The following is a 27,778-nucleotide window of genomic DNA, read 5'->3' as shown; positions in this document are numbered from 1 at the left end:
GTGCAGATATGTGTCGACCGAGATGGCACCCCCCGAGACGTGGTACCAGTGGCGGACCGCCCTCTCCCCCCCCTTATGCTGCTACTAACTCCGTGGTTTAATATCCAGTGTAAAGTACAACAACGTACACGTAAATCGCGATATCGATGAAGGATTCCCCGCTGAGTTGAAGATGAAGTAAGTAAAACGGGGAAGTCCCGCAGCCCACCATAACGATGTAGAGTGTTGTTAACTTTTGAACGCACGCTTAAGGCGGGAAAAAAAAAGAATTGCTATTCAGAATTTTGATATTTGTAAAATAAAATAAATTAGGAAGTTTTTATTTTTTGTCTTTACACACTTTTGGGGCCCCCGTGGCCCGGGGGCCCCGTATAATTGATACGGCAGATACGGCGGTAGCTACGCCCCTGCTATGGGTGTTCGATAATGATCATTTTTAACAATAACGTATCTTTTGATACGTGAGTACCTAATATTAGCACGAAAAACAATTAAATCGTAGCTACCTACTACAGACGTAAATAGAGATATTGTTATTATAATGCGACACTGATTAATATTATCATCGCATTTATTAGCAGATATTAGTGATTGATGCGACAAATCAGTGTTGATCTTGAAGATTAACAACCCTTTACCAGGTGCCCGTGAAAAAAATAACAGTAGCAATTTGTGACCCGAGAAAACTACAAGGTAAGTACGGAATTATTTAAATGCTTTTTAATTATTTGTAAGAATAAAAATACGTTAACAATAGGTACCATACAACTTTTGTTTCCATATCTTTATTTATTTGTAATTAAATTGTTCAAATTGATTAATTAATTGGTAGAACTACCTACGTGCATAGTAATTCTTTAAATTACTTACGGCCGAGAAACCAAAGATTTACCAGGGATTTTTCTTTCCATCTCAAATTATTTGCTTTATTGTGTAGGTTTAAAAATATTCTGCTGAACAAAAACCTTTGCATTGTGGTATGAGCAGAGATTAGATCAACGCGCACTTAAAATTAGAGTCATTAATGATAAATATACCAAAATCCGTAGATAAAAAAGGATGTTGTAACGCGCGCCTACTTTCGTGGTCGAGTCCATGGCCATATAAGGCCATCGCGTGATCATCGAGCCGACCAATACGTGGCCGGCCGGCAGAGGGGTGCGGGGAGCGAGGGCCTACTCTCACGAGCGGGGACGCTCGCTGAGTCGCCAGTCCGGCGCACGACGCCATGTATTTCGCACGATGTGTTAACTCTCGCGACCGTGGCTATGTAGTTAAGTACGACGTGTGTTTGTGAACTACCTATGTAACTAATTACCATGTCTGTATTCGAATTACAATAAACTTTCTATAACCAACAATGTGTTTGTTGTTATAAGTGGCGCTTCCAACTAGTGGCCGTGAATCCGCTAGCCAGTTTAAACCGGTTCTTTGCCGATCGACTTAGGACATTAGTGTTCGCGTTTATACCTGCGTCGCTGAAAATGCCGCCACGCAAAGTACGTACCGACGCTAATGTGGAGGACGCGCAATCCAGCTCGGATGAAGAAGCACCGAGACCGTCGCCAACGCTCATGTCTGGGGACCAGTTGGCCTCGTTCCTTACCGCCTTCGCGAAATCTCAGGCGGAAGCGAACCGGCAGCTCGTCGAATCCCTCATGGCATCGCACGCGATAGGATCAGCGCGACCCTCACCGACGCCCTCGTCGACATGCAAGACCGGCAACATGTCCAAGTGTACGGCACGCTTCGACGGGCATAGCAGAGATCCAGAAGTCGTAGAAGCGTTTATCGACTCCGTGGAAATCTACAAAGAGTGTGCATCTGTCCCCGATGACCTGGCACTCCGTGGTCTCCCGATGCTTCTACATGGCGAGGCAGCTGTGTGGTTCCGCGGCGTCAAGGCATCGCTTACGTCGTGGGATGACGCCCTTGCCAAGCTGCGGGCGATGTTTGGTGTTCCTCGTCCGCCACATAAGGTATTCCGGGATATGTTCGCCGCGGAACAAAGTGAAGAACGGACGGAGGTGTTCGTCGGTCGTCTCCGCGCACATATGAGCAGGTTACCTTACAGTCTAGACGAACGAATCAAGCTCGACATAGTTTACGGTTTGTTAAACAAACGCATTCGTAAACGCGTAACGCGCGAGTCTATTGAGGACATCGATCAATTAATCGAAAAGTCGAGAGCCGTCGAAGATTCGCTCTCCGAAAAAGAGATGACAACGTCGTCAAGTTCGAGTAACAATAACACGCAGTCACAGCTCGCACGAGCAGCGCCAGCACGACCCAGCGCGGCCGGCTTGCGGGCTCAGCACGCGGCCGCTCCGATGCAGACGCCGTATTCGGCGGGGAAGGGCGCGTCGAAGCCGCCAGCGCTGTCCAGCGGTGCGGGGGCACAGCCGTCGTCGTCGCAGCTCCAGCGTAATACTTCGCCGAGTGTTAGTGCCGCGAGTGATAGTGTAAACAAAAAGTCGTTTTGCGTGTATTGTAAGTGTCGTGGTCATACGCGTGAGTCTTGCCCAAAAAGAGACTCTAAAGACTTATTCTGTTATGGTTGTGGCGAGAAAGGGTTTGTTAGATCAAATTGTCCGTCGTGTAAAAATGTTTCGACTTGTAATGTTGATGTTAATAACTCAGTTTCACAACCACAACAAAATGTTTTCTACTCACTTAACACGGTACTCAGTGAGTGTAATGTAAGCTGTGAGAGTAAGAATAATATTATTATCAGCCAAGGCCGACCGATTTTAAATATTGAGATTCTAGGGCACAGTGGCTCAGCGCTTATTGATACCGCCGCCCGACGTAGTATCGCGGGTTCGACCCTGTATGCCTTACTTTTACGATTGGGTAATACATTTGTTTCAAAAACCATGTCGGTGAAACTGGCTGATGGTACTATTAGAAATAGTACCGTTTTGTTTACATGTGTGAATGTAAAATGTATGTCACTGTGTATACCTATTGAATTTATTGTGTTCCCCGATGCATGTAATAACGAAACCCTTTTGGGAATAGATTTTATTAGGCAGTCTAAGATTGTTTTAAATTTTAGTAATATGACGTGGTTCACAGCTGATCGGCCTCAGGTCATTCACCCCCTGCTCACAGAGAGTTCACGCGAGGCGGTGGAATGTGCTTCGGTCAACCTGCTGCGGGAGGACGAGGGCACATTATTGACCTTGGATCAGCGTTCTGACCTTGAAAATTTATTGGGTGAGTATTCTGATATTTTTGATCAGGTGGGGGAACCAACGCCATTTGCCGAGCATCACATCGACACCGGTGACCATCCTCCTATCGCCGTGCCTCCATACAGGGTCACGCCGGCGAGGAAGGAGGTCTTGCGAATAGAACTGGACAAGATGCTCGCAGAAGGTGTCATCGAGGAGTGCGAGTCTGCCTGGTCCGCACCTACTGTTTTGGTACCGAAGTCTAACGGTGGGTATAGGTTTTGTGTAGATTACAGGAGACTCAACGCTGTCACTAAGACAGACGCGTATCCTATGCCGCGTATTGATGAGCTGCTGCAGTCCACTAAGAGAGGTTGTGTGATGAGCACCTGTGACCTTCGGAGTGGCTATTGGCAATGCAAGGTCAAGGATAAGGATAAAACCGCGTTTGTCACGCCGTTTGGTACGTACCGATTCTTACGTATGCCCTTTGGACTCAAGAATGCACCGGCTACGTTCCAGAGGCTTATTGACCGGTTCCGTGCGGGGTCGTCGCTTAATGACGTCACCGTACTGACATATTTAGATGACATCCTAGTGATATCAGAGTCCTATACTCGTCACCTTTCAGATCTCCGTGCAGTATTTGACCGTCTCCGAGTGTTTAAGCTCCGTGCGAATCGAGACAAGTGTGTATTCGCCAGAGAAAAGGTTAAGTACTTAGGTCACGTGATCTCCCAGGAAGGTATATCACCGGATGAAGACAAAGTACATGCTGTACTTAGTATGAGGGAACCTACCTGCCTCCAACAGCTGCGCACCTTCCTTCAAACATGCTCCTGGTTCCGTAAGTTCATACCAGAGTTTGCGAAGGTGGCCGAGCCGCTAACCCGCCTCACTAAGAAATCACAGGCGTGGCAATGGAGTCTAGAGCAAGGTAAGGCTTTTGATACTCTTAAGAAGTTGTTAACTACGGCACCTATACTAGTGCAAGCTGACTACACGAGGCCATTCATATTGCGAACCGATGCCAGTAATTATGCCTTAGGCGCTGCCTTACTCCAGGGGGAGTCACCGCATCAAGAACATCCGATCGAGTATGCCAGCCGTCTGCTCACGCCAGCCGAGCAGAATTATTCTACTACGGAGAGAGAGGCTCTCGCCGTTGTCTGGGCTGTGGAACGGTTCCGCGGTTACATTGATGGTCATCAGGTCCACGTGATGTCTGATCACCAACCCCTGAAGTGGCTCTTTTCTCTCAAGTCACCTAGTGGAAGGTTAGTTCGCTGGGCCATGAAGCTACAAGCTTTTGATCTACGTGTCGAGTATGCACCAGGTAAAGTTAATGTTATTGCCGACACGCTTAGCCGCCCTGTGTTGGAAGATGGTTCTGCATCTGAGTGTGACATCTGCCCAGTTGTCGTGGATGTTCCACGCTGGGATGCCACCTCAACTCGGGAGGCGCAGTTAGCAGATGCTGAAGTCGCCAAGATCATCCTGGACTTGGAAGGTAAGGATGACCTTTCTGTTACTCGTTGGTCCGAGCGAGGTTACCTATTGAAACAAGGTGTTTTGTATCGGTACGTCCCGGATACTGATTCGGAGGAGCCTCAGCTCGTTGTCCCGGAGAGCCTGCGGAGCACAGTCATGTTCGAGTGCCATGACTCGCCCACCGCCGCTCATGGTGGAATTGATAGGACTTTACATCGTATCTCGCAAAGGTTCTATTTCCCCGGGATGAGAAGGTTTGTTACTGACTATTTGAAGACGTGTGTCGAATGTCAACGATTCAAGCCGTCGAATGTCAAGCCTGCTGGTCTGCTACAAACTCCAGTTCCAGCTCAGAGGTTTGAAACTGTTGCAACCGACCTCTTCGGTCCGTTGCCTAAAGGTCCTCAAGGTGAGAGATGGATCCTGATAGTGGAGGATACCACTAGTAAATGGGTGGAGGTTTTCGCTCTTACTGAAGCTACAGCGGAGACATGTGCCAAAACTTTGGTTAATGAAGTCTTTATGAGGTTTGGTCTTCCTAGGCGTATTATCTCAGACAACGGAGTGCAGTTCGTAGCAGATGTTATGCAGAAGGCTATGTTTGTCTTAGGTATAAAGCAAAGCCTTGTGCCTCTCTACCACCCTGAAGCTAATCCAGTTGAGAGGAAGAACCGAGACCTCAAGGCTCAGCTCGCCATCTTGGTGGAAGGTCGTCACCAGAATTGGCCCGAGGTATTACCTTTTGTACGGTTTGCTTTTAATAGTTCCGTTACCCGGTCTACCGAGCACACCCCTGCTTATCTTACCTTCGGTCGTGAGCTGCGGTCTCCTCTGACAGTTCAAGCTGACCTGAGAACTGTGGTCGAAACTGAAAACTTTGTACCACAAATCACACCTTACCTGCGGAAACTCGCGGATACCATCTCGACAGCCAAGGAGAACCTCGAACGTCATCAGGATGTACGTAAAGCATACGCTGATAAAACTCGGTCTTCGCCTGTAAAGTTTCTTGAGGGTGACTTGGTGTTGATGAAGACTCATGTCCTCAGCAGCACTGCTAAGGGTATCACGTCCAAGTTCACTCCGAAACAGGACGGACCCTACGTTATATCTAAAAAGGTGAGTCCTACCACTTACCTCCTAGCTCATAGTAAGACGGGGGAAGTTTTTGGTAAGTACCATGTGTCTGACTTACGCCCATATCATGCGAGGGAAGGTGAGTGTCCTGAGCCGATGGTGCCTAAGCGTGGTAGGGGTAGACCGCGGAAGGGTGTTACCTAACTATATTACTTACCTTAGGTGGTTGTTCAGCTGAGTTGTTACTTACCTTGTGTTGTTTTTCCTTATAAGTTTACATACCTTGTGTTGTTTTCCTTATAAGTTTACTTACCTTGTGTTGTTTTCCTTATAAGTTTACTTACCTTGTGTTGTTTTTCTTATAAGTTTACTTACCTTGGGTTGTTTACCTTATAAGTTTACCTACCTTGTATTGGTTACCTTTCAAGTTTACATATCTTGTATTGTTTACCTTTTAAGTCTACTGTATTGTTATTTACCTTATAGGCTATATAGGCTTGCTTACCTTGCAATGTTTAACTTATAATGTTACTTACCTTGTGATGTAACTTAGAGCCTCGCGTTACTGTTGTTCGACCAGTCGGGGGACCCTCCCTGGTCTAAAGGGGGAGTGTGTAACGCGCGCCTACTTTCGTGGTCGAGTCCATGGCCATATAAGGCCATCGCGTGATCATCGAGCCGACCAATACGTGGCCGGCCGGCAGAGGGGTGCGGGGAGCGAGGGCCTACTCTCACGAGCGGGGACGCTCGCTGAGTCGCCAGTCCGGCGCACGACGCCATGTATTTCGCACGATGTGTTAACTCTCGCGACCGTGGCTATGTAGTTAAGTACGACGTGTGTTTGTGAACTACCTATGTAACTAATTACCATGTCTGTATTCGAATTACAATAAACTTTCTATAACCAACAATGTGTTTGTTGTTATAATGTGCTAATTTAATGTTGCTAAACTCTGATACAAGCGGGGTTAATTACCAAAAACCACATCCTTGTAATTTACTTCGAATTAAAAACTATTAAAACCTCATTGCCTTAAGGAACTTAACCAACCAACCACATAACATGTTTATAATATGGCCAATGATACAATCTGCAATGCAAATACATAATAACACAAAATGATATTGTCCATCATTATTTACGCCATGAAATACGAAGGATGATTTTCCGTTTCAGAATGAAAATTACATTGGTGTTGATGCTGGGCCTGTGTGCCCTAGCGGCCGCTGCACCTAACGCTGAAAAACCAACTCCGTTTGAAGTCAGTAAGTAACTTTGATCTAACTTTACACTTTTTTCCATAGTTTTTTCCGAAGATTTTAAACAAAAAACATATGTTTGTATATGTGTCATATTAATGAATACGTGATGGTTTTGAATAGAAGTGTAACGTCGACATCACGATTGCTTACCTACGCAGCGTTTTGATTAATGTTACCAATGTTACCATTCATGAGGTAAATGGAAATTGATATGACAAGGTCCTTAAGCTAGCTATTTGTTTAGCGAGGTCTATTTAGAATCATCAATCAATCAGCATATTTTACAACCCGAGTAATTTGCGCAATCTGTTAAAGTACCTAATTGAAAATGTAGGTACGTTTGTTTGGCTACAATGTTGTGTTCCCTCAGACGCTGAAGCGTTGGCCGAATCACCTGAAAGCCGTAACCTCCTCGTGAACGCGCTGATCCGCCAACTGATCGCCTACATCCGCCGCGTCATCAACAATGGCTCATCCATCTTCGGCATCCCGCCCTTGGACCCCCTGGACTTGGAACATCTCCATCTCTACATCCCAGCTGGTCTTATTAAGTAAGTCACTAGAAGGATCAGTATTTTTGTAATCAATAGTGTAGTATCATAGGACCTACAGCCATAAGGTATCTTATAATGGACTAGCAAAAACATTTCATTGTCCCATTTCTATACAAATACTGACAAATAGCCCTGAAATAATAATTTTAGGCCATGCTCAGGACTGTGTACCTCCGTCGCTCCCTGGCAGAGAAAGCTTAGTCACATAATCACATAGCTATTTTAAACTATTGGAGTATTTAAAGTCGGTACTGGCATACCCAGGTGCCTATATACTACTACCTACTGATTTCGAATTTCGGATACCTTATTAACATAGCTTTTGCTTTACAGCTTGGACTTGGAGCTGCAGAAGATATTCGTGACTGGTATCGGTGGCTTTGTGGTGCACAGGAGCAACCTCAACCTGCACGACCTTACCTTCGACTTGGACATCTCTGTGCCAAAACTTGACATTTCTGCGGGTAAGCACTCATTACACACTGGTTAAACATAAACAGGTAGGTAGTGGACAAACGCCGTTAGGTACTCATTGCCCCTTTCCTCCTTTTAATTTAGTTAGATTGAATTAGGGGAAAAAGCAGCTGATAAGAATAATAATATAATCACTACATTATTAGATTAAGTATTTGATGGATTGATGATGAGGTATCGGTGAATCAATTACCTGCCTATTATCGTATTATCTACGATTCATCTACATTTTCATTGTATGACAATTTTATTCGGGGAAATCTCATATTTTAGTCAACTAAGCACTTGCACGTTTACCGCGTTTGTATGTACTTTTAATCTATTTATTGAAATCTACTTACTACTTTATTTATTTACTTTTTCAGAGGAATACGACCTGATCGGTGATTTCTTCACTGCCATCCCGCTGTACGGAAAAGGAAGTGCGAAGTAAGTATTTTTACCCGAACGTACTTTTTATATCTGTGGGTAGATATAGCAGATACCATGCTCATAAACTTTTGTATTGATTTCAGATTCGAAGTAGAAGGATTCAGGTTCCAAGCTAAATTGTTCCTTAAACAATCAGACGATGAAAAATCCGTTCTCATCGACAGAGTAGAAGATGCAACCTTTGTCCTTCCTCATTTCAAGGTAAGGTTACCTATCCGTACCTAACTATTTTACAGTGCGCCGTGCTCCGTAAATGCGGTGTTGGGACGCGTCAGTTTAGCTTAGACGAGCTATTCGAGACGAGATTCTCAATAGTGGGGCGAATATAATAGTTGAGAGATTAAAATATCTAAAAAAGTACATACTTACAAGTAGGTATAATCGTATAAGTATATTCACGGTGATAATGTTAACGTTCTTACAGTGTCAACTAACGGGAGTTATCGGCGGTGGCGACATCGACGGCATCGTGAACTCCATGGTTGAAGAGGTGATCATAGACTACGTGAACAGGTTCCAGGGCGCCATCTCCTTGGTCGCTTCACAGCTCGTTGTAGCTGGACTCAACCCCGTCCTCGATCAGTTGAACACCTGGTCTTACATCGCCGTCCTGCTACCCCGCGCTTGAGTTACAAAGACTATATTTTGATATAATGTACCTGTATGACAATGTGCTTATCACTTACCATGTGTACAAGTGAGACATGACTGAACCGAACTATGACGTTACGAAGATATTAAAATATTGTACGTTATTTGAATTTTATTAACCCTTAACCAATTTAACATAATCCAATAAGTTTAGGCAGAGAATTAATGGAAGAGGAGCAGGGCAACACTCAGTGCGGTTCACACATGGTCTTCGTAGTTGATGATGATGATGTCCTCCTAGCTAGATTAATGGCTACGGCGGCTATTCTCATGTAAGGAAATTAGCCAACTGCGCAGGACATATTGTAGTGCACTGACTATTCCTTCACTCTCATAACCCGATGGGACGGCAATCCGACACGACCGCAAAGAGATCAGGCGCAGGATCGACATTTACGTGCTCTCGATCCGATGCACGGGTGTATCAATCGCCAACTGCCAGGATCCGGCTGCTTTGTGAGTCTTCTAAAACCCACAAAGCGATCTCGGCCCGACATGGGGAATCGAACCCGAGACCTTTTCTTTTAACGGAGACACAGAAAAAATATATATTCAAAAAACAAATACATTAGAAGTAGGTATAGCTATATACTTTCCTAGCAAATTAAGACAGAATTGAATTACTTATTAGCATTAAAGCTAGATTGTATTTTTTTATGATGTTACCGTATGAGGTCACATCATATAAACAAAAAAAAAAAAAAAAAAGAAGTAGGTATAGGTATTATAACAACAAAGTTGTACGGATCACGGTGTCACGCGCTCGCAAAGAGTAAAGTAATATATAGGGAAAAGAGAGCCCACTCACGTGTTATTCTTGCAACCCAATTTGACAATGCGCCATCTTTCTCTAAATTGGCCCCGAACTACCTACATAGCTATAGCTATAAAAATATTATAATTATGCATCATATTCATAACATTTTCTATTAGGGTAAGTAGCACCATATAACTAACATTGGTTATCGTTATAGTTACATGGTGCTACTTACCCTAATAGAAAATGTCATCGTTAATATAGTAAAAGGTCGAAGGAAAACAAATAATTATTATATATTACTTTTTATTTACGCGTGTATGCGGAATGCAAAAAACCGCCATATTGATATTATTATGATCGGTTTTGTTAAGTTACTTGGAATACTGACACCAGGTCTTTTTAGATGAAATTTGATATTTGTGCTTTTTTAAACCGTATTTAATTTATTCGCCTATTATATCTTTTTTTAAAGTGTCTAATATTTTCCTCATACTTTTCTCTAATTAATATTGCATAAATAATTTGATATTAACAAACAAAATCGATTATAGTGTAGTGCCATCTGTTGGTAATTTAAGGTATCTTTTAGATAGTAAATAGTTTCCGGGCCAAATAAAAGGTGGCGACTCTTCGTTTACTTAGCTGTCAAAATGTACGGAGTGTCCTCCCCCTGCGCGCTCGGTTTTACAACTCGCACAAAAATCCGTTAGTGTGAAAACGCTGTAAAACGGAAATCACTTAACCATTTAGCTGTCTCATGTGTGAACCGGCTCTAACAGGGTTTTGCCTTTATCATGATTCAAGCACGAATAATAACACCCACCTAAATCAGTATTTTTACAACAATAGATAACAATGTCCGTTACCTGATGATAACTACCTACCTAATTGGTATTTTATCTATTTAACCTTGGCCAAGGTTAGTTATATAGGTACTTTATGTGTTATATACAGCTAAACCTATGTATTCAATATGTTTTATATCACCAGGAACTAATATGTATCTTGTAAAAATGTAGGTAGGTTCTCATTAATAAAATAACATTAAGTAAATCGTTACAAGTTTAATAAAAACTTTTGTTATTCAACATAGAATCAATATATAGATAGACATATAATGATTGTCCATGTTCATCTCCTCGGTCGATATGTCGACAGCGAATTCGAGGTCTATCTCGTATTTTGTCGCGTAGTATTTTGTCTAATTGTCGTATTCATCATACCACACCTCCCGACAGACTCCAGAGATGTCCATTTGAAATCCATCAGGGCAGGAGTTGCTCACCGGGGAGTCATCAGCGAAGGCGAACAGCGCATTGCTCTTACGTACTGCTTGTGGATTCATAAGAACTTTTTCCTGCCTCGCAACATTCGGGCGACAAAACACAACGCACACAAACAACATTAATATCAGGAACAATCGACGATACATTTTTCTAAGTTTGTTTGTCACTAACTAGATACCTAATGTTCAGAGAGAAGCGAACAAACTGAGGATTTTGTAAGTTATCACGTTTAGATTATGAACATCCTTCGCCCACGCAAGCGTCTACTACATTAGTGTTGAAATATATTATCTGACACAGCTAGCATCATTCTACTAAAATTATTGCTCATGGTTATTATCATGATTCATTTATAATGGAGCAAAAACCCTGTGTAGGTATTTGTCTCTTATTTATACCAAAAAAAGTTACAGGAAATTGACCAAGATTTTAGGTAAATACCCTCAACCGAAAAATATTATTATTGAAATAGGTTATTCCCCAAATTAAAAAAAATTTGCTAAGCTCTCAGCAAGGTATGACAGATACAGATAATTATGAGAAAAAGTGGCTAATCACATTATAGTTGGTATATTATTTTACTCTTGAGAATCTATAAAGCCAAAGTCTTATAAACATTTTAATAAAAAAAGTACAAAATATGTATATAAAACAGTTGTACAACGTTTCTTGTTCACACAAACATCAGCAAAATATATTCTGCTGATTTCTTTATCAACAACAGCTGCATTATCCTAGTATGAGTCATATATAACACATGGATCATATTACTCATAATATCCTTAGTAAGAAAGACAATAAAACATTAATGAGCAGTTACACCAGGAAATGCTTTGGATTATTTGGGTTATCATAGACTGAAAAAAATATAATAGTATGAGCCCACTATTAATTTCTAATGTCAAAAGCATTCCCTGATATTTCTACATAGTTGTCGAGATCTGGGATCAGTGTTTTGGGGGAGGTGGTGGTATCCTCTCCCGGGGCGCAGGGGGCGCGTGGCGCTCTCTTGGCTGGGGTGGAGGCTGCGCGGTTGCACGCCGTGGTGGTGGTGGAGGCTGACGTACCCGGGGCTCCGGAGGTGGCTGTCGCTCGCGTGGCTGCGGAGGCATATGAGATGTTGTTTCCATGCTGAAATAACGATGCACTTTACGTTACACACATGTGTACTTATTGCATCAGAATTTAATAAAACAAGTCAAGATTAAGTACTTTGTAAGAAAATTCAAAGTGAAACTGCAAGAAAACACCTGAACCTATTGAAATTTGTCTGTTGAGATTATAGAAAAATAAAGGATTTTTGTAGGAATATACATTGGACTTATCATAAAAATCTTAATCAGGGCTGAGGTCTATTTGTTCTGTTAGCAAGTTTGCTTTCATTTGTTACGACTATGTACTGAATAATCATACAAGCTAACATGTTTAAGTGTATAAGTATGCAATTGGTACACAAATTAGAATAGATATGGACCTCTAAATACTTAAGTGAAGGTAGATTACTGAACTTTTCTAAATGACCCATTATACTATTTTAACAATCCCCGTTTATATTCTGTAGACAGAGATATCTACAAAAACACACACGTAGACAGAGGTTTCTACAAAATTGTACAATACATATGCTACAAAATAAGCAATAGAACTTACATGCAAGAAGATAAATAATAAAGAAAATAAAGAGAAAATATTTGTTTTGTTTACTAGAATTTTTTACATGTCAATCAATCAAATTATTAAAAATATTGTGTTAAAATATCATAGAACCCAGTCCTTTAATCTCATTCAAAATTATCTTACTTTAAAAAAAATATCTATCCTAGAGGTATTTTAATTAATAATTATATCCTAATAAAACTATTTTATCGATATACGAATAAATATTTAGTGTTAAAAATATATGCGTGGAAGTTCTTGTAAATTTATGACTGACTAATCCCCCGTACAGACAAACAGAGATATCAAAATCTTGGCCCAGCTATTATGAAGTATTTTTAAAGAAAGTGTTAATACATTTTTCATAATTGTTATTATTCATAGCAAATATTTAGAAAATAAACTTCTTTGTTACTATTGCCACATATTTCTTTTAGTGCCCATTAGTTCTAGTTACTGCACATGGCAGTTATTGAGTATTAAGTCAAAACTCAGTACATTTTTTTTTTTTTCAAAAAATATAATTTTACTATGCTCTTTATAATGTTAATCAGAATCATGCTCTGTATAAGTTGAAATAGTTTTAAGTATAATCATGTAAAATTATATAAGCTAAGTAGGGTGATGTGACTTCATATATAGCTCATGTTGCTGTTCCTGTTTTTATTTTTCTTCAAATTGGCGAATAATAACGACATTTGTTTGAAAATAAAAATATATACATCTGGTAAATCTGAAAAATCTTGGTAAGATATTATTTATTTCCAGATAGTGCTCCGCATGTGCTCCGAGCCTTAAATTTTCTAAATAATCTGTGTGTAGACAAGAAAAAGTGACATCTACTGGAAAAATAAATGATTAGAAGCGGAAGTGCTCTGATGGTAAAGCAGTTTTCATCTAAAATTACAGATGAAAATGTTGCCAGTTAATTTAATTTCCTTTTTTAATGGCACTCCTATGAGCATTTTAGTCTTCTATAATGTGTTTATTTACTATTTTTTTAATTAAAATCCATGTGATATGTGAAAATTCTGCATGAAAATAATTGGATATAACATTAATATTAAACGGAAAGTAAAAAACCAATTCCAAAAAGCAATTATATTGGAATTTTCTGTTCTCATGTGGAAATATTGACCGAATGAGAGGGAGTGAGTGAATGAGAATTAAAGCGAGATGCTAAATAATCAGTGAAGAACAAAAACTACGAATGAAAAGTGATTTCGGAGAGAAAAATTGAAGCCTTTTCATGTGATTTTGTGAATTTGTGTTTGTGCAAAATTCATTGTAGACTGTGTTTGTATAATATTTTTGGAGCAAAGTTCCCAAAAAAACGTACCGCTTGGTAGTAATATGAGTAATGTTACCAACCAAAATGGAACAGGTCTAGAGCAGCAGGTCTGTACCTCATGTACCTACATGCACTTAGTATTGATTTTTTACAAATTTGGATGAAAATACAGCTATTAAATGCACCATTCAAAGATATATGCCATGAATATAAAACGCTTCTAATTCATGAAAAGATCTTGTATTTGATGAAAGCATCGATCTCTAAAATCGCAATGCTTTACGTGTCTCAGATTAACCAACATGGCGACTTGGTTCTTCCACTTTTATGGTATCTATTTCATTGATTTTGTGAAATATCATGATGTACATAGTGTCGACACCTACTTAGTTATTACAGTAGTTTTCCAAAGGCACTTACGAGTGAGGTCATTGTCATGCTTAGGGACACGGTATCGAAGCAAAAGTATCGATATCGTACTCATGAGTAGAATCGATAACAAAGTATCGTACTCATTAAAGTATCGAAACAAAAGTATCGATACTTCAAGGTATCGAGTACTTTTTTAGATCAAAATTTGCTTGGTCAATATCAGTCAGTAAATAATGTCAGTTTTACTTCAGTTCAGCAGGACATAAAAAACAAATGGTATTGGTACACTTTAATAGAATAATAGCAAAATGGAAAATGGAATGAATGAAACAAATCGAAAATGTAGCAAAAGGAAACAATATTAAGTTATTTGAGGTATACTAAAAACTAGCAGTGTCCCACAGTTTCACCCGCGTAGTAGATTAAAGATCCCATTCCTCCTCCGTACAGTCACTTAAAAATAGAAGTTTGTTGAGCCTTTTTGGAGATAAGCGGTTTCGAATTTTTGTGATGGTACTTCCTGCTTTAGAAAATAATTGTTCTGAAGGTACTGACGTCGCAGGGATTGATATATATTCTCGTGCCAATTTATATAATTTTGGGAATACTACTTTCATATCTTCCCATTGTTTTAAGGGATCTACTGAAAGTGGCGAAACCTGTGCCGATAAGTAGTAGCTTATAAGTAGTAGTGAGCTAGAAAGCGCTGTTAAATTAAATTCTTCATTCGATACGATACCTGGGAAAAAGTACTTATTGAGTAAAAGTATCGAATGCAAAGTATCGAGTACAAAAGTATCGGTATCGAACTGGAATGTACTCGATACCACAAAGCATCGATACTTTTTTCGTGTCCCTAGTCATGCTATATTTGCGTGTCATGGCGGGAGGAAATAAAAGGTTTCGCAATTAATATGTAGGTACCTACACCGGAATAAGCACATGAAGAGATATCTAAAAGGATAGCTGTAATTTGATCATCTATAGAGTTTTAAATGAATGTTCAGTTCATAGCAGCTTTATCATGTAGTATTTTGTCATGCTTGTGTAGTCAAGTTAGCATGTCTAATTTGCTATAGTTGGGTGGCGATATGTAGCAACTTCACTATTACTGTACTACTGTTGCTTATTTAAACAAAAAGATCTCTTGAAATTGCCTTGAGTGTATATTTTACGACATGGAAAGTTTTGTGGTTATCAATCAGGTGTAACAATTCAATGCACAAGGTTATATGATGACTAGTTCTTCACACAATGAAATTATAAGTTTGTACCTGTAATCTCACTCTATACGGTTTATATAACGGATATAAAATAACAAAGCTGTAAAATATTCACCATATCAAATTACAAATATTATTTTTAAACCTCTATGGGAATTACAAGGCACACATGAAACTGAAAATATATTCAAATAAATACCCTTACTTCAAATGCATTTAATATTAAAACACTACATTAGCTTAAGTTTTAATTTGAGACAAAGCACAATAACACAAATTTCATGTTTTAAGCTCTTTGTATATTTCATAATGTATCACTTAAAAGGTTACAATGTTCCTAACCTCTCACAGCTCATTGAACTAGACTTTAAAACTATATCTGCTTGTAGATGAGATAGACAACGAACTTTTGTCAAACTGGGTGCGGCCATCAAATTTGCAGCCTAGTTGACAATTTACTTATCATGAATTTTCAATTTGCCAATACTAGACTACCAAGTTATTCTAATTATACTATGAACTTGAATTTCAACATTCAGCGAGACTAAAAAATAATCGATTACAAAATTATTTAAGGTTGCGATAGGAGCTACAAAATTGTTTAGCGCTTTCACAATTGACATTTCAGTGTGTTGTAATGTGATTTGATCTTGCAGCTTGCTGGTCTGGACTTGCAGCCTCAGGCTAATAAGAGTGCTGGCCGCTACATCCCCCCGCATCTGCGCAGGCAGTTGCAGGCCAACCCTTCACAAGGTAAGATGGCAACAACACTAGCTTGTATTATTGTGCACATTGCATCATGTCCTTGGCACACTGCCTTCCTCTTGTCCTAATAACAATGCAAATTATATGATAATGTAGTGTGTACAAGTTTATTGTTACAGCATGTAATTGATTATAACTTGCTAGATTTTCTGTTTTATTTTTCATAGTACATAATTGAAAATGGAACTTCTGATGAATTAAATTCCCAGAATTTGCTGAAAATGAGTGAAGTAAGCATTAAAGTAAAACATAGCTATTCAAGTAGGTCATATGGATTGTAGTGTGAGTCACCAATAGTATAAATCAAATGCATCATGCCTATCCAAAAAGATGATATGGTGGAATTTTAAAAGTACTTATTGTTACAAGTGCATTCCATGCTTGTATTGTAAATGATCACAATTCCATTGTGATATTATAGTTAAAACAACACAATAAACAATTGTTATCAAGTGAGTGTTTATCATATTTTAGTGGCAGAATAAAGGAATTGTCATAGAAATTGACGTACATACCTGCAATTTAATCATGTTATCATATTTATACATAAAACATTCATGGCTTTAATTGAAATAAATCCTCAATATCCTATCCTTTTTACTCAAGGTTCAATCACACATCCTACCTACAATGTTTGATTGTAAAAATTGTAAAGTGTCAAACATTGTAGGTAGTTCTTGCATTTTCATCACATAAATCACCAGTTCTTATAGCTTTTTGCTTTGATCTGTCTCCTGCATGAAATAAACACTATATGTTAGTAAAGTATGCTAATAAAGTGTTATGCTACTTTATTACATTTCAATATCTGCAATGAGTTGACAGGTAAAGGCCATTTGACGCTTGCTATTTGTTCATATCAGTCTATGTACTGTAATAACTTGTACTAAAATGTGATGAATTTAACGCCTTTCATAAATACTTTAAACATAGCTAATGGACTATGTAACATGTTAGTACAAGTAAGATCACATTCACATAATTGTAAAAAAACACAGGTGTCATCACTCTGTTCTGGGAATGTTGGTGCAAGCACTAGAAATGCAGGGATTTCTACTTATTATCCAAATCAATTATGATGCGCAAAGTCCCAGAGTGCTCTTCAGAATTATTTTAAAAAAAATCCTGACGCCATTTGACCTCTTGTATGCCACCAGAGGTCGCAAAATATGGTTGTAGCAAACAAACAAAATTGCAAGCTTCTCATCAACTTGAAAGTTTTGCTTTAAAACTTTAAAGAGTCGAGTTGTTGTAAAATTACCTTTACTGTAACTCCTGTTTATTCTCTCGTAATCAGTAATCTAACGAAGCTAGGTATGCTGATGTTTATGTTTATTGTAAGTGCCGTGGAGCGTTCATTCGGCTTAAAACAAGAAAATTCTCGCGATACGGTTGCGGCTTTGCTTATGAGAACATGACCTGTTGTAAGCAACGCAGTCTCAAGGAATACGCATTTAAATATCGTGACTAACTGAAAATAACATACATGACTACCAATTCGGAATGACGCACGGTGAATGTACCGGTATGAATCGAATGAAATGTCTCATTCAAAAATATGTATCCAAACATGAACTGTTTTGGGAAGCAAAACTGTAAATAAGATTATCGTTATAGTTCCTTTATGATAATTCAGCTTTGTGCTGAGTTGAGCAGGGGTCAGTGTAACGTGATATGATGTCCCTATTCTCCGATACATGAAATAGGAACATTGTACGACGTGGGTGTTAGTTTTGTGCTGAATTGTAGTAGGCATTATTTCTGGAAAGTGGGACATACAGATAAAAATTTTGAACATTGATTTTTATCAATATATTCTTATCTAGCGTATTGTTACTGCGTTTATTCAATCTTATTACAGAACTCCTACTTACATGGTTTTATGTATAAAAAATCGTATTGTAGGTTAGAATAATGTTGAATAAAGCGAGGTTATCGGTTGCGTGTAAAGGAATCCACTTATATTAGGGTTTGATAATGCTCTCCCGAGCATAGACCTATTTGAGTATTGAGGTTTGGTAAGACCTACCGTCAATACGCTCCCTTCAGTTATGGAAACAAAAAAAAACATTGAAATCGCAATATAATTATAGTTTTATCTGTAATTATTATCTAAAACTATTCTTCAGGAATATTACAAGTACCGCCACCCAAGTCATGAAAACATTTCAACGTTTCATTGGTTTGACGTTTATCATGCATAGATTTCGTATTTCATCGGGTTTCATAATATTAATTAATATGGAAATTGTATGACATTATATAAAAAAATGGTATGGTCTCTTGAGCTTATGATTAAATGATAACTAACTGATATGCTGCTGTATGTCTGAAATTGCTGATAATAATACTGAATGCTTCCTAAGTTTTGTACTATCTTGCATATAAATTAGTTTAAACGAATCTAACCACTGAAAATACAAACTTGAACCATTTTCAACTGAAGTGTTATCAAAGTAAAAGATTAAAGGTCGAGAGTCGTGGCCTCACGCGACAGACGACTCTCGTGCTGGTTCAATAGATTACTACATGATTCATTTGTGCAGGGGAAGAGTCTAAGCGCCCAAGCTTAGACGCCCGTTCAAACGATCAACGGGACGGCCGTTCATCATTCGGAGGCAACTCTAGAACCTACGACCGTGGTGGTCGGCGCGACGACCGCGACCGTGACCGCGAACGTGAATACGATCGCGGCAACGACTCGCGATACCCGCGCAGGGACCGCGGTATGTCCACATGTCTTACTACAAGTCTCTCATAGACAGTCGACAGTCAACTCTAGACTAACACTTATCTAACATCTTATCAGCGTCCGTTGTTATCAATGTATTGATTGGTATTCGCATCTAAGTTGATAACTTGTAAAATACCAAACACTATGTTCACGTTTATTAGAAGTACTGGAGATCATATTTTACATCGTTTTATACTATAATGGGCAATACCTTTGGTTGAAAGGTGATGTATTTTACACTCGGCTTTCTGAATCGCCAACATACAAGTGTACCCTACGTCAAGAACGTTCTTGATCAAATTGATGAGAAGAAAATCATCCAATCGTTAACAGTTTGCTAATTTGAATATCATACGCAGACTCGGCGGCGTGACTAATGCAGATTCGCCTCGAGTTTGTGACGTCATTGTTCATAAGATTTTTGGTATAAGATGTGTGCAGTCAATAAAGTCCAAAGCCTAATGTTTTGATGAATACTTTGTTTTGGTGTAGGTCGTGATTCAGGATATCAAAATGGCGACTCAGAGCCTCAGCGCTGGTCGGAGTCGTCTGAGCGCTGGGGAGCGTCGGGCGGCGGGCGCGCGGCCAGCGGCGCGGGCGGCGCCAGCAGCCGCGACGTGCGCGAGTTCAACGAGCCGCCGCCGCCGCGCAACGACCGCTGGAAGGAGCCCGAGCCGCGCGCTGAGGAGCGCAGCAACTCGCGCTGGCACTCCGATGATGTACGCCTCACGAGCAACCGCAGGGACGAGGTTGGACATGAAAGCAATTCAGTCAGTCTAACTTTTATTACCTATGAATTGGGCGGGTTGCAACAATTATTTCCGCTAGATATTGCCGTTACAATCGCATGAAGAAAGGACGTGATGCACAAAAATGAGGCACAATGAAAAAGCTTTGCTTTGCCAGCACTCATGGCTATATAATATCAGCTCAAATAATTTGCTGCTTAAGTATTACGCTTCAGTAACTCGCCCTAAAATTGTTACCCATCTGACTTAGGTTAGATATGCGCATGGTGGACAAATTAACTTCAACAACAATTGTTACAGAATGATTGGACGATCCCGCTACCTCGCGACGAGCGGCAGGAGTTGGAGCTGTTTGGCACTGGCAACACAGGAATTAATTTCTCCAAATACGAGGATATTCCCGTTGAGGCCAGCGGCGATCGCGTCCCAGACTTCATTACCAGCGTGCGTAACTTCACATACACGATGTATCAAATAAAATGAATCCTTAATGTCAATTCTACTTATTGATTTTGAATGATTGTTTACAGTTTGAGGATGTTAACCTGACGGAAATAATGCGCCAGAATATAGCCTCCGCTCGCTACGACAAGCCGACGCCGGTCCAGAAGTATGCAATCCCGATAGTCCTGGGCAGAAGAGATGTCATGGCGTGCGCACAGACTGGTTCAGGCAAGACGGCCGCATTCCTTGTGCCCATCCTCAATCAGATGTACGAAGCTGGGCCTGTCAAACATATGGGGTGAGTATCACTTGCCGACTTGTTACATTCTTTTTCACAAAATTGATTAATTGACAAATGTTATTTTTTTAACAGACCGCACATTCGGCGCAAGCAATACCCTCTGGGTTTGGTGTTGGCCCCGACGCGCGAGCTCGCTACACAGATTTTTGATGAGGCTAGAAAATTCGCCTACCGCTCCCGTGTGCGACCATGTGTCGTGTAAGTATTCTAACATCATACAAACAAGAATGAACGTAAATTGTGTGTGAAACAGAGAAGTAATGTGAACGTTGGTGTGCAGGTACGGCGGTTCCCCGATACACGAACAGTTCCGCGAGCTGGAGCGCGGCTGCCACCTGCTGGTGGCGACGCCGGGCCGGCTGGTGGACATGCTGGCCCGCGGCCGCGTGGCGCTGGACCACTGCCGGCACCTCGTGCTCGACGAGGCCGACAGAATGCTTGACATGGGTTTCGAACCCCAGATCCGCAAGATCGTCGAGAGCCACACGATGCCAAAGACTGGCGAGCGCCAGACGCTCATGTTCTCTGCGACTTTCCCAAAACAAATCCAGGTGTTAGCACAGGATTTCTTGTATAATTACGTTTTCCTTGCTGTTGGACGCGTTGGTTCCACATCCGAGAATATCACACAGAAGGTAAATAATACAATAGATAAAACTGTCATAAACTGAATATAGATGATTCACAAATTAAGAAATCTTAAATATTTAATTTCATATGATTTAAAATAAACCTCATTTCCCAGGTGGTATGGGTGGAGGAAATGGACAAGCGTTCTTTCTTGTTGGACTTGCTGAATGCTTCCAACTTGCTGCAGCGTGCGCGCCCTGAAGAGGATCAGCTTATTCTTGTGTTCGTCGAAACCAAGAAAGGTAAATTAATAGATGTCTCCGATTTACGAAAGCAACTTGAAAAAAGTATTTTCTTGTTTAATTATTAGTATTTTGTTTATACTATGGCACGCCATCTTATCTGTACTTGTGCTTGTATTCAGGTGCTGATCAACTGGAAGAGTACTTGGATAATCTTGGATACCCAGTGACGTCTATCCACGGTGACCGGACACAGCGCGAGCGCGAGGAGGCTCTGCGCCGGTTCCGCTCCGGACAGACCCCGATCCTTGTGGCTACAGCCGTCGCGGCCAGAGGTACCAATCCGATATCATTTATGATTTTGAACTTGAATACATTGCCTTATATGGAGTTGCAAAAACACAGTTTTAGCATCCTACTATCGTTTGATAGATCGGCAACGCGTAACAGATAAAGATATATACAAATGACAAAACCCACTATATTTTGAAAAATATTTTTAATTTTCTAATCGACAAAACGCCGATTTTGTAGTTAAGAAAAGTAGCACGTATGTCATGTATTTAATTTTTGGCTTCACTAAAAATCTCTAGATTTCCGATCTATCTACTGTCTAGTCTCTAGTCTATGTGCAAAATTGACACTGACTTGTTTCCCAGGTCTGGACATACCGCACGTGCGTCACGTGATTAACTTTGATTTGCCGTCGGACGTTGAGGAGTACGTGCACCGCATCGGTCGTACCGGCCGTATGGGCAACCTGGGCGTCGCCACGTCCTTCTTCAACGACACCAACCGCGGCCTCGCGCGGGACCTCGTGGAGCTCCTCGTTGAGGCCAAGCAAGATGTGCCTAAGTAAGTACTAATGTAATTTGAAATTGCTGCAACAGATGATTTTTTTTTCTACAATATGTATTTTTGACTTTTCACCATTGATGGTATTATATGATTAACCTGACTAAGTTGTTTGTTTATAGTGGCATCCTTTAATAAAATGTATATCCGTTACAGCTGGCTGACGAGCACGGCAGCAGACGGGCGGCTGGGCGGCGGTGGCCGGCGCACCGGCAGTCGGTCGGGCGGCGGACGGTTCGGAGGCAGCGGCAGCGGGTTTGGCGCGAGGGACTTCCGTACACAGCCACGCCAGACTCCACGGTCCGCAGGGCCCTCTACTATTGGCTCTGGTCAGTACATTTTGTTCTCAACGCAAGTTTTCGCCTCTGTGAAGTGGCATTTCATTGAGGTCAAAATACTTAGATGTCTCATGGCAGTTGACACTCACGATGTGTTCGTTACGCATTTCAGGATTCGGGTACGGCGGCGGGTCGTACGGCGGCAACTACGGCGGGTCGTACGGCGGCGGCGGCGGCGGCAGCAGCGGCGGCCCCGACTGGTGGGACTCGTAAGCGTCCCCACGCACCGCCCGCAGACCTCGCACCGCACGCGACCCCCGTACTCGACCCCCTCATTCGTAACTTAAGCGATGTGAAACGTTCTAGATTAATATATTTTATTTTAATTCGTAAACTGATAGTTGGACTGAAATTGACCTGTGACTATTTAATACGGTAATGTTTGTACAATAGAAGAGAGCGGTGCGACAGAGAGGTGTCGGCGCGGCCGGCCGCGGGCGCTGAATCTCAGGTGCATGCCCGCGAGCGCGGACGTGCCTTGTTTCTTAACTTCATACTATCACCATGGGCATGCTTAACAAATGTCTGTGAATATATTCCGCGATAATGGTAGTTCGCGATCATTAATGGAAGTAATCGATTAGATTAAATTTTGATCACATGTATCGTTTGCGTCACGCGCGTCGTGACTCGCACGCGTTTTGTCTTTTTTAGTAACGATTATGTGAAAGTAGTTTATTAATATAGAAATATTTTTGATGTCCGATCTGTATCGTGAATTCGTAAGTGAACAATGTAATTGTGTATTTTCGATTTTCTATTTTCTGACAGTCTCATAGCTGATTCACTCATGACACTGGAATTTTGAAGCATTTACGCACTCTAAAATTGATGTAGCTAATGAAGCAGTAGATTTAGAAATTGAAAAGTACCGATACAGTATCATAGCAAATAATTACTAAATTTTGTCAGTAGAAATATCCCATAATGTAATATCTGTCTTCGACGTGATCTATTATTTGAATGTGAATTTACCAATAAAAATTAAGAAACAGAATCATTCGACTTTTTATATTTAATGCTTCCTTCTCCTTATTTCTATTAGTTATTGCGATAAAATAACAGCAAAGGCAGCGAACGTGTAAATTGACCAGTAACCTTGGACAGATATAGCGTTATCTAAAAATATCTAGAAAGTATGCTATGTTCCGCTTATTGAAATCCGGGCCGGTTAAACTGTGACGTGTCGTCAAGGTCTCTGCACACAGCGGGCGCGGCGCGGCGGGACGGGACGGCGATGTGACACAATGTACTAGATCATCGCGTCGCGTCGCGTCGAGCGGGACGGCTCTGTGTGGCGGCCTCCGTAATATCTAGTACATTACAACTGCTCAGCGTCGCCGTCCCGTCCCGCCGCGCCGCGCCCGCTGTGTGCAGAGACCATTATCTTTATGAAGGTTGCCAGAAATATTCACTACTTACCTCTACTACTGATTGATTCAATATTGTGTAGTAATTATACTATCTTTTTGAACGCCTTAATCTAAGGGACTACCCATTTGTGTGGTAGTTTCGTGGAACGCGGGCGGCTTTTTCGCTTTTTCGTAACCACCTAAACTTGGTCGGGTTACAACGGTCATTCACTTCCTAATGACTTTAATCGTATTATCTCATTAATTATCCAATGTCCTGAGCTGAAAGTTTACTAATATACAACTGATCTATATAACTAATTATTGAGATAACATTCAGTTCATATATCCAATCCAGTGGCCAAATAACACCGCGCGCATCAAGACCGTGCTCGTGAAGAACTGAATATCATCATAACTTGTTAAATACTTACAGGATACTAATGAAACTTTACATACATTTGAAGGCAGTTACAAGCTTTAAAATAACGTTTAAAGTAAGTCTTTAGACTTCTTATTGAGAGTGCTGGGACCAATTGAAATGATTTTTTATTTAATGAAATAACCTTTAAGATATGCATTATTTTGGTTTAAACTAAGTCCTAGGAAGTCATGTACAAAATATGATAAGAATCCGCTTAATCATTTCAAAGATCTAGCAAAACTAAAAACGTTACCCCAGCAAAATCTCGAATAACTTCACAACCGAAGAAAGAACAAATACAAAATATGGCACATTTACTTTATTTAGACAACTAATTTTATAGGTAATATTAATTTAAATATTCCCATTAGAAAGAAAAAGGTCTGGCTGGCGTAACGTTATAAGCGCAACTTTATAAATGTGCGCAACAATTACAGAAGCCGCAAAACTAATTATCTATAAGATTCAAATGACCATTGTCGACAACATCTGGCCTGGGTAACGGACACCAAGGCACGGACAGAAAGCACTGGTCCGAGTGAACGGAGGAGAGGAGCACACGAGAGAGTTCATAAAACGAGTACATAAGAGAGTACACAAGATGAGTACTCTCATCAGTTGATAAGGGAGTTCATAAGAGACTACAAAAGATGAGTACATTAGAGAGTTCATAAGAAAGTACCTAAGAGGAGAACATAAGACATACATAAACGAGTACATAAGAGAAACAAAGTACATAAGAGAGTTCATAACAGGAGTATATAAGAGAGTACATATCAAAGAACATAAGAGAGTACCTATATGTAGTCCTCTTATGTACTCTTATGTATGGTCTTATGTAGGTACTCCTTTTATGTACTCCTCTTATATACTTTTTTATGTACTCCTTTCATATACTTCAAATCAAATCAAATCAAAAATGATTTGATGACTTCTCTTATTTACAACTCGTTTCAACACTAGAAACAGGCATAAATTAACCGCATCCAAGTATCGGTAACACAAAGTGCACGGTTCATTTGTGGGCCTTTCTTTGTATACGCATTTATAAAAGAATCCCAGTTCATTTGTTACAACTATCGGGCAGTTCTTTTAACATCAAAATTAAGGATATTTTTTTGTAAAGGCTTAGTTAATGATTAGTTCTATATTCTCCTATGAACTCTCTTATATACTCATCTTATGTACTCGCTTATGTACTCTTATGTACCTACTCCTTTTATACACATACTATAGACATAATATAGTACACAAGCATTTGCGCAGACACAGGTGCACTCACTATTCCTTAACTCTCGTAGCCCGATGTGAGTATGACAATTCGAGGCAATCCGACACGACCGGAGAGAGGTCAGGCGCAGGACCGACATTTAGGGTCAATTCCCACTGAAAGAGCAGCGGCCGGCAGCGGCCGTAAGAGCACGGACAATGTAAGAGCGCGGCCCGGCGCGGCCCAGCGCGGCGCCGCGCGGCCCGCCGCGCTCGCGCTCAATCACTTGCATTTACGGCCGCTGCCGGCCGCTGCTCTTTCAGTGGGAATTGACCCTTACGTGCTCTCCGATACACGGGTGTATCAATCACCAACTTCCAGGCTAAAGTATATCTGTAGAAAACACGTACAGGCTCCTCTATTGTTAAGTGTTGACAATCGTCACATTTTAGTAGGTACCATGAATGCAATTATAAACGCTAATAAAAGACATTAACGGCAAGTTTCTTCATCAAACATAAAAGTCAAAGTAATGTCTAAAGTAAAAGTAACGGTCAAATTCCTTTTTTCAAGGCTAAAGTGACAGCAAAACTAATAGAAAAAGCGAATTTGACCGTTACTTTTACTTTAGACATTACTTTGATTTTTACTTTGGATTTTACTTTTGATAAAGAAATTGGCTGTTAATATGGAACGCGTCTAATACCAAATTGGCATTATATAGGTACATAGGTTCGATATCAAATACGAATAGACTCGAATCTGTTTGCAAATCGCGCATGATTCATCAAGTCCTGTTTTCAGCACACTTATATTAGATATTTATACTATACTCTAATATAGTCATGCAATGTCTAGACTTTCAAAGAGACCATGACTTGCTATTTTTTACTTCATACAGCGCACCTAGACCTAGACAAATATTGATTAAGTTTTTTTTATAGGGCATGCTTCACTAGCGCTGCTCAGACATTCAGCTAATGTAGTGAGCCCCTCTGCGGCTCCACAGATTTTATTATAACTAATTTATTTCATCGATTACGTCCGGTAATGGCCAACGGCTTATTGAATACGTCTTTTTGTGGCGCCTTTTTATTTGGAGATCGCGTCTAGAGCTGGCGGCCGCGGGACCCCGCCGCGATGGCATCCGCGGAATGCCTAAAAGGTGACTCGTGGATAAATTACGGACATTTCTTCCATTTTAACGATTCCCTTTATTATTTAATTTATTTTTATCGTATGTTACACATTTGGCTTATAACAATGTTTGTTTTTGGGTTTCATTAGCATAAAGCTCACGCTGGGGTGGAAAAAAAGGGCTCGACCATTTTGTTTCTCGATAGGATCTATTTTATCTTATGACGGGTGTTATTCGTTGAAGAGTTTCACGTGTCCATAGGGCAGATAGCGGGATGTCTCAATTTGGTAATTTGTCGGTTTTTTATCACGTCTGGGATGTGACATAATAAAACAATTAATTTATTATATTATCGCTCGTGGAGATGATTCCGATCAGTTAATATTGCCGGCGTACGCCGCTCTGCTGGACATTAATTGTTTTATGTAACAAGTAATTTTTATTAATTGCTGTTTGATAGGATAGATGGATGACGAGGAACACTAAAGTACTTTTATGCGGGATCTCACAATGTCCTGAACTTGACATCCCTAACAACCCCATCTACCTCCTTAAAACGATTAAATTAAAACTTGAACAAGAAGTATTTATATTGCAAATGCATTGCCTTTTAATAATTCAGTAGTTTTCAGATTATTAGAAAGGCATTGTAAGTAGGACCCTCGGCAATAAACTCTGACAACAGTTGGTCAAACTTTTGTAATGGAGTGAAACAAAAACTATGTTGTTCCAGCTTGTTTTGTGCGGAAATACAATAAGTTGTAAATCATTAGCGAGTTGTAAAAGTGCGTTGTAGTAATTTATTACGGTATAGCTATTCATTTGGGGACTGAATACGCAACTTGTTTGTTTTACGTGATTTACTGGGTAAAATGAATCAATGAATTACTTAGAAACAAATCTCTAACAAGATGGTGCATTAAAAACTAATGATATAAAAAATACAATGA

The 27,778-nt window shown here is 40.4% G+C and overlaps 2 protein-coding genes and 1 long non-coding RNA gene across 6 annotated transcripts; 2 read left to right on the top strand and 1 right to left on the bottom strand.

Moving 5' to 3' along the window:
- Positions 1-554: 554 nt before the first annotated feature.
- On the top strand, positions 555-9,222 carry LOC124637563. Its single transcript, XM_047174130.1, has 7 exons — positions 555-693; positions 6,922-7,010; positions 7,378-7,558; positions 7,895-8,025; positions 8,401-8,464; positions 8,551-8,668; positions 8,892-9,222. The coding sequence occupies exons 2-7, from the start codon at positions 6,923-6,925 to the stop codon at positions 9,093-9,095; spliced, it is 786 nt and encodes a 261-aa protein (XP_047030086.1). The 5' UTR covers positions 555-693; position 6,922; the 3' UTR covers positions 9,096-9,222.
- A 1,705-nt stretch (positions 9,223-10,927) lies between these two features.
- LOC124643153 lies at positions 10,928-13,091 on the bottom strand. 2 transcript variants are annotated; one of them, XR_006985880.1, is made up of 2 exons: positions 12,815-13,091; positions 10,928-12,295 (listed from the first exon to the last, which is right to left on the bottom strand). It is a non-coding gene; the product is annotated as an uncharacterized LOC124643153 (long non-coding RNA). The 2 variants fall into 2 exon arrangements; XR_006985881.1 differs by lacking the exon at positions 12,815-13,091 and adding an exon at positions 12,639-12,808.
- Positions 13,092-13,995: 904 nt separating this feature from the next.
- Positions 13,996-23,701, top strand: LOC124638510 (putative ATP-dependent RNA helicase Pl10). 3 transcript variants are annotated; one of them, XM_047175494.1, is made up of 13 exons: positions 13,996-14,218; positions 16,363-16,459; positions 19,018-19,197; positions 19,698-19,954; positions 20,255-20,398; positions 20,485-20,696; positions 20,772-20,897; positions 20,980-21,334; positions 21,445-21,571; positions 21,694-21,846; positions 22,171-22,366; positions 22,523-22,695; positions 22,817-23,701. In XM_047175494.1, exons 1-13 carry the CDS (start codon positions 14,174-14,176, stop codon positions 22,915-22,917), a joined length of 2,166 nt encoding a protein of 721 aa, XP_047031450.1. In that variant the 5' UTR covers positions 13,996-14,173; the 3' UTR covers positions 22,918-23,701. The 3 variants fall into 3 exon arrangements, with proteins under 3 accessions (XP_047031450.1, XP_047031442.1, XP_047031452.1); XM_047175486.1 differs by having other exon boundaries at positions 19,698-19,975; XM_047175496.1 differs by lacking the exon at positions 19,018-19,197 and having other exon boundaries at positions 19,698-19,975.
- The last annotated feature ends 4,077 nt before the right edge of the window (positions 23,702-27,778 follow it).

This window comes from Helicoverpa zea, chromosome 2 (assembly GCF_022581195.2).
Source record: "Helicoverpa zea isolate HzStark_Cry1AcR chromosome 2, ilHelZeax1.1, whole genome shotgun sequence".
Classification (NCBI taxonomy): domain Eukaryota; kingdom Metazoa; phylum Arthropoda; class Insecta; order Lepidoptera; family Noctuidae; genus Helicoverpa; species Helicoverpa zea.
The sequence above is the reverse complement of the archived record's forward strand: the minus strand, read 5'-3'. Positions and strand labels throughout refer to the sequence as shown.

Excerpts from the sequence above, each read along its gene's own strand:
- LOC124637563 (XM_047174130.1), top strand. The coding sequence starts at position 6,923 with ATGAAAATTACATTGGTGTTGATGCTGGGCCTGTGTGCCCTAGCGGCC. Across the intron at positions 7,559-7,894 it reads ATCCCAGCTGGTCTTATTAA|CTTGGACTTGGAGCTGCAGA; the intron begins GTAAGTCACTAG and ends TTTGCTTTACAG. Across the intron at positions 8,669-8,891 it reads TTGTCCTTCCTCATTTCAAG|TGTCAACTAACGGGAGTTAT; the intron begins GTAAGGTTACCT and ends ACGTTCTTACAG.
- LOC124638510 (XM_047175486.1), top strand. The coding sequence starts at position 14,174 with ATGAGTAATGTTACCAACCAAAATGGAACAGGTCTAGAGCAGCAG. Across the intron at positions 21,335-21,444 it reads CCGAGAATATCACACAGAAG|GTGGTATGGGTGGAGGAAAT; the intron begins GTAAATAATACA and ends CTCATTTCCCAG. Across the intron at positions 22,696-22,816 it reads GCCCTCTACTATTGGCTCTG|GATTCGGGTACGGCGGCGGG; the intron begins GTCAGTACATTT and ends TACGCATTTCAG.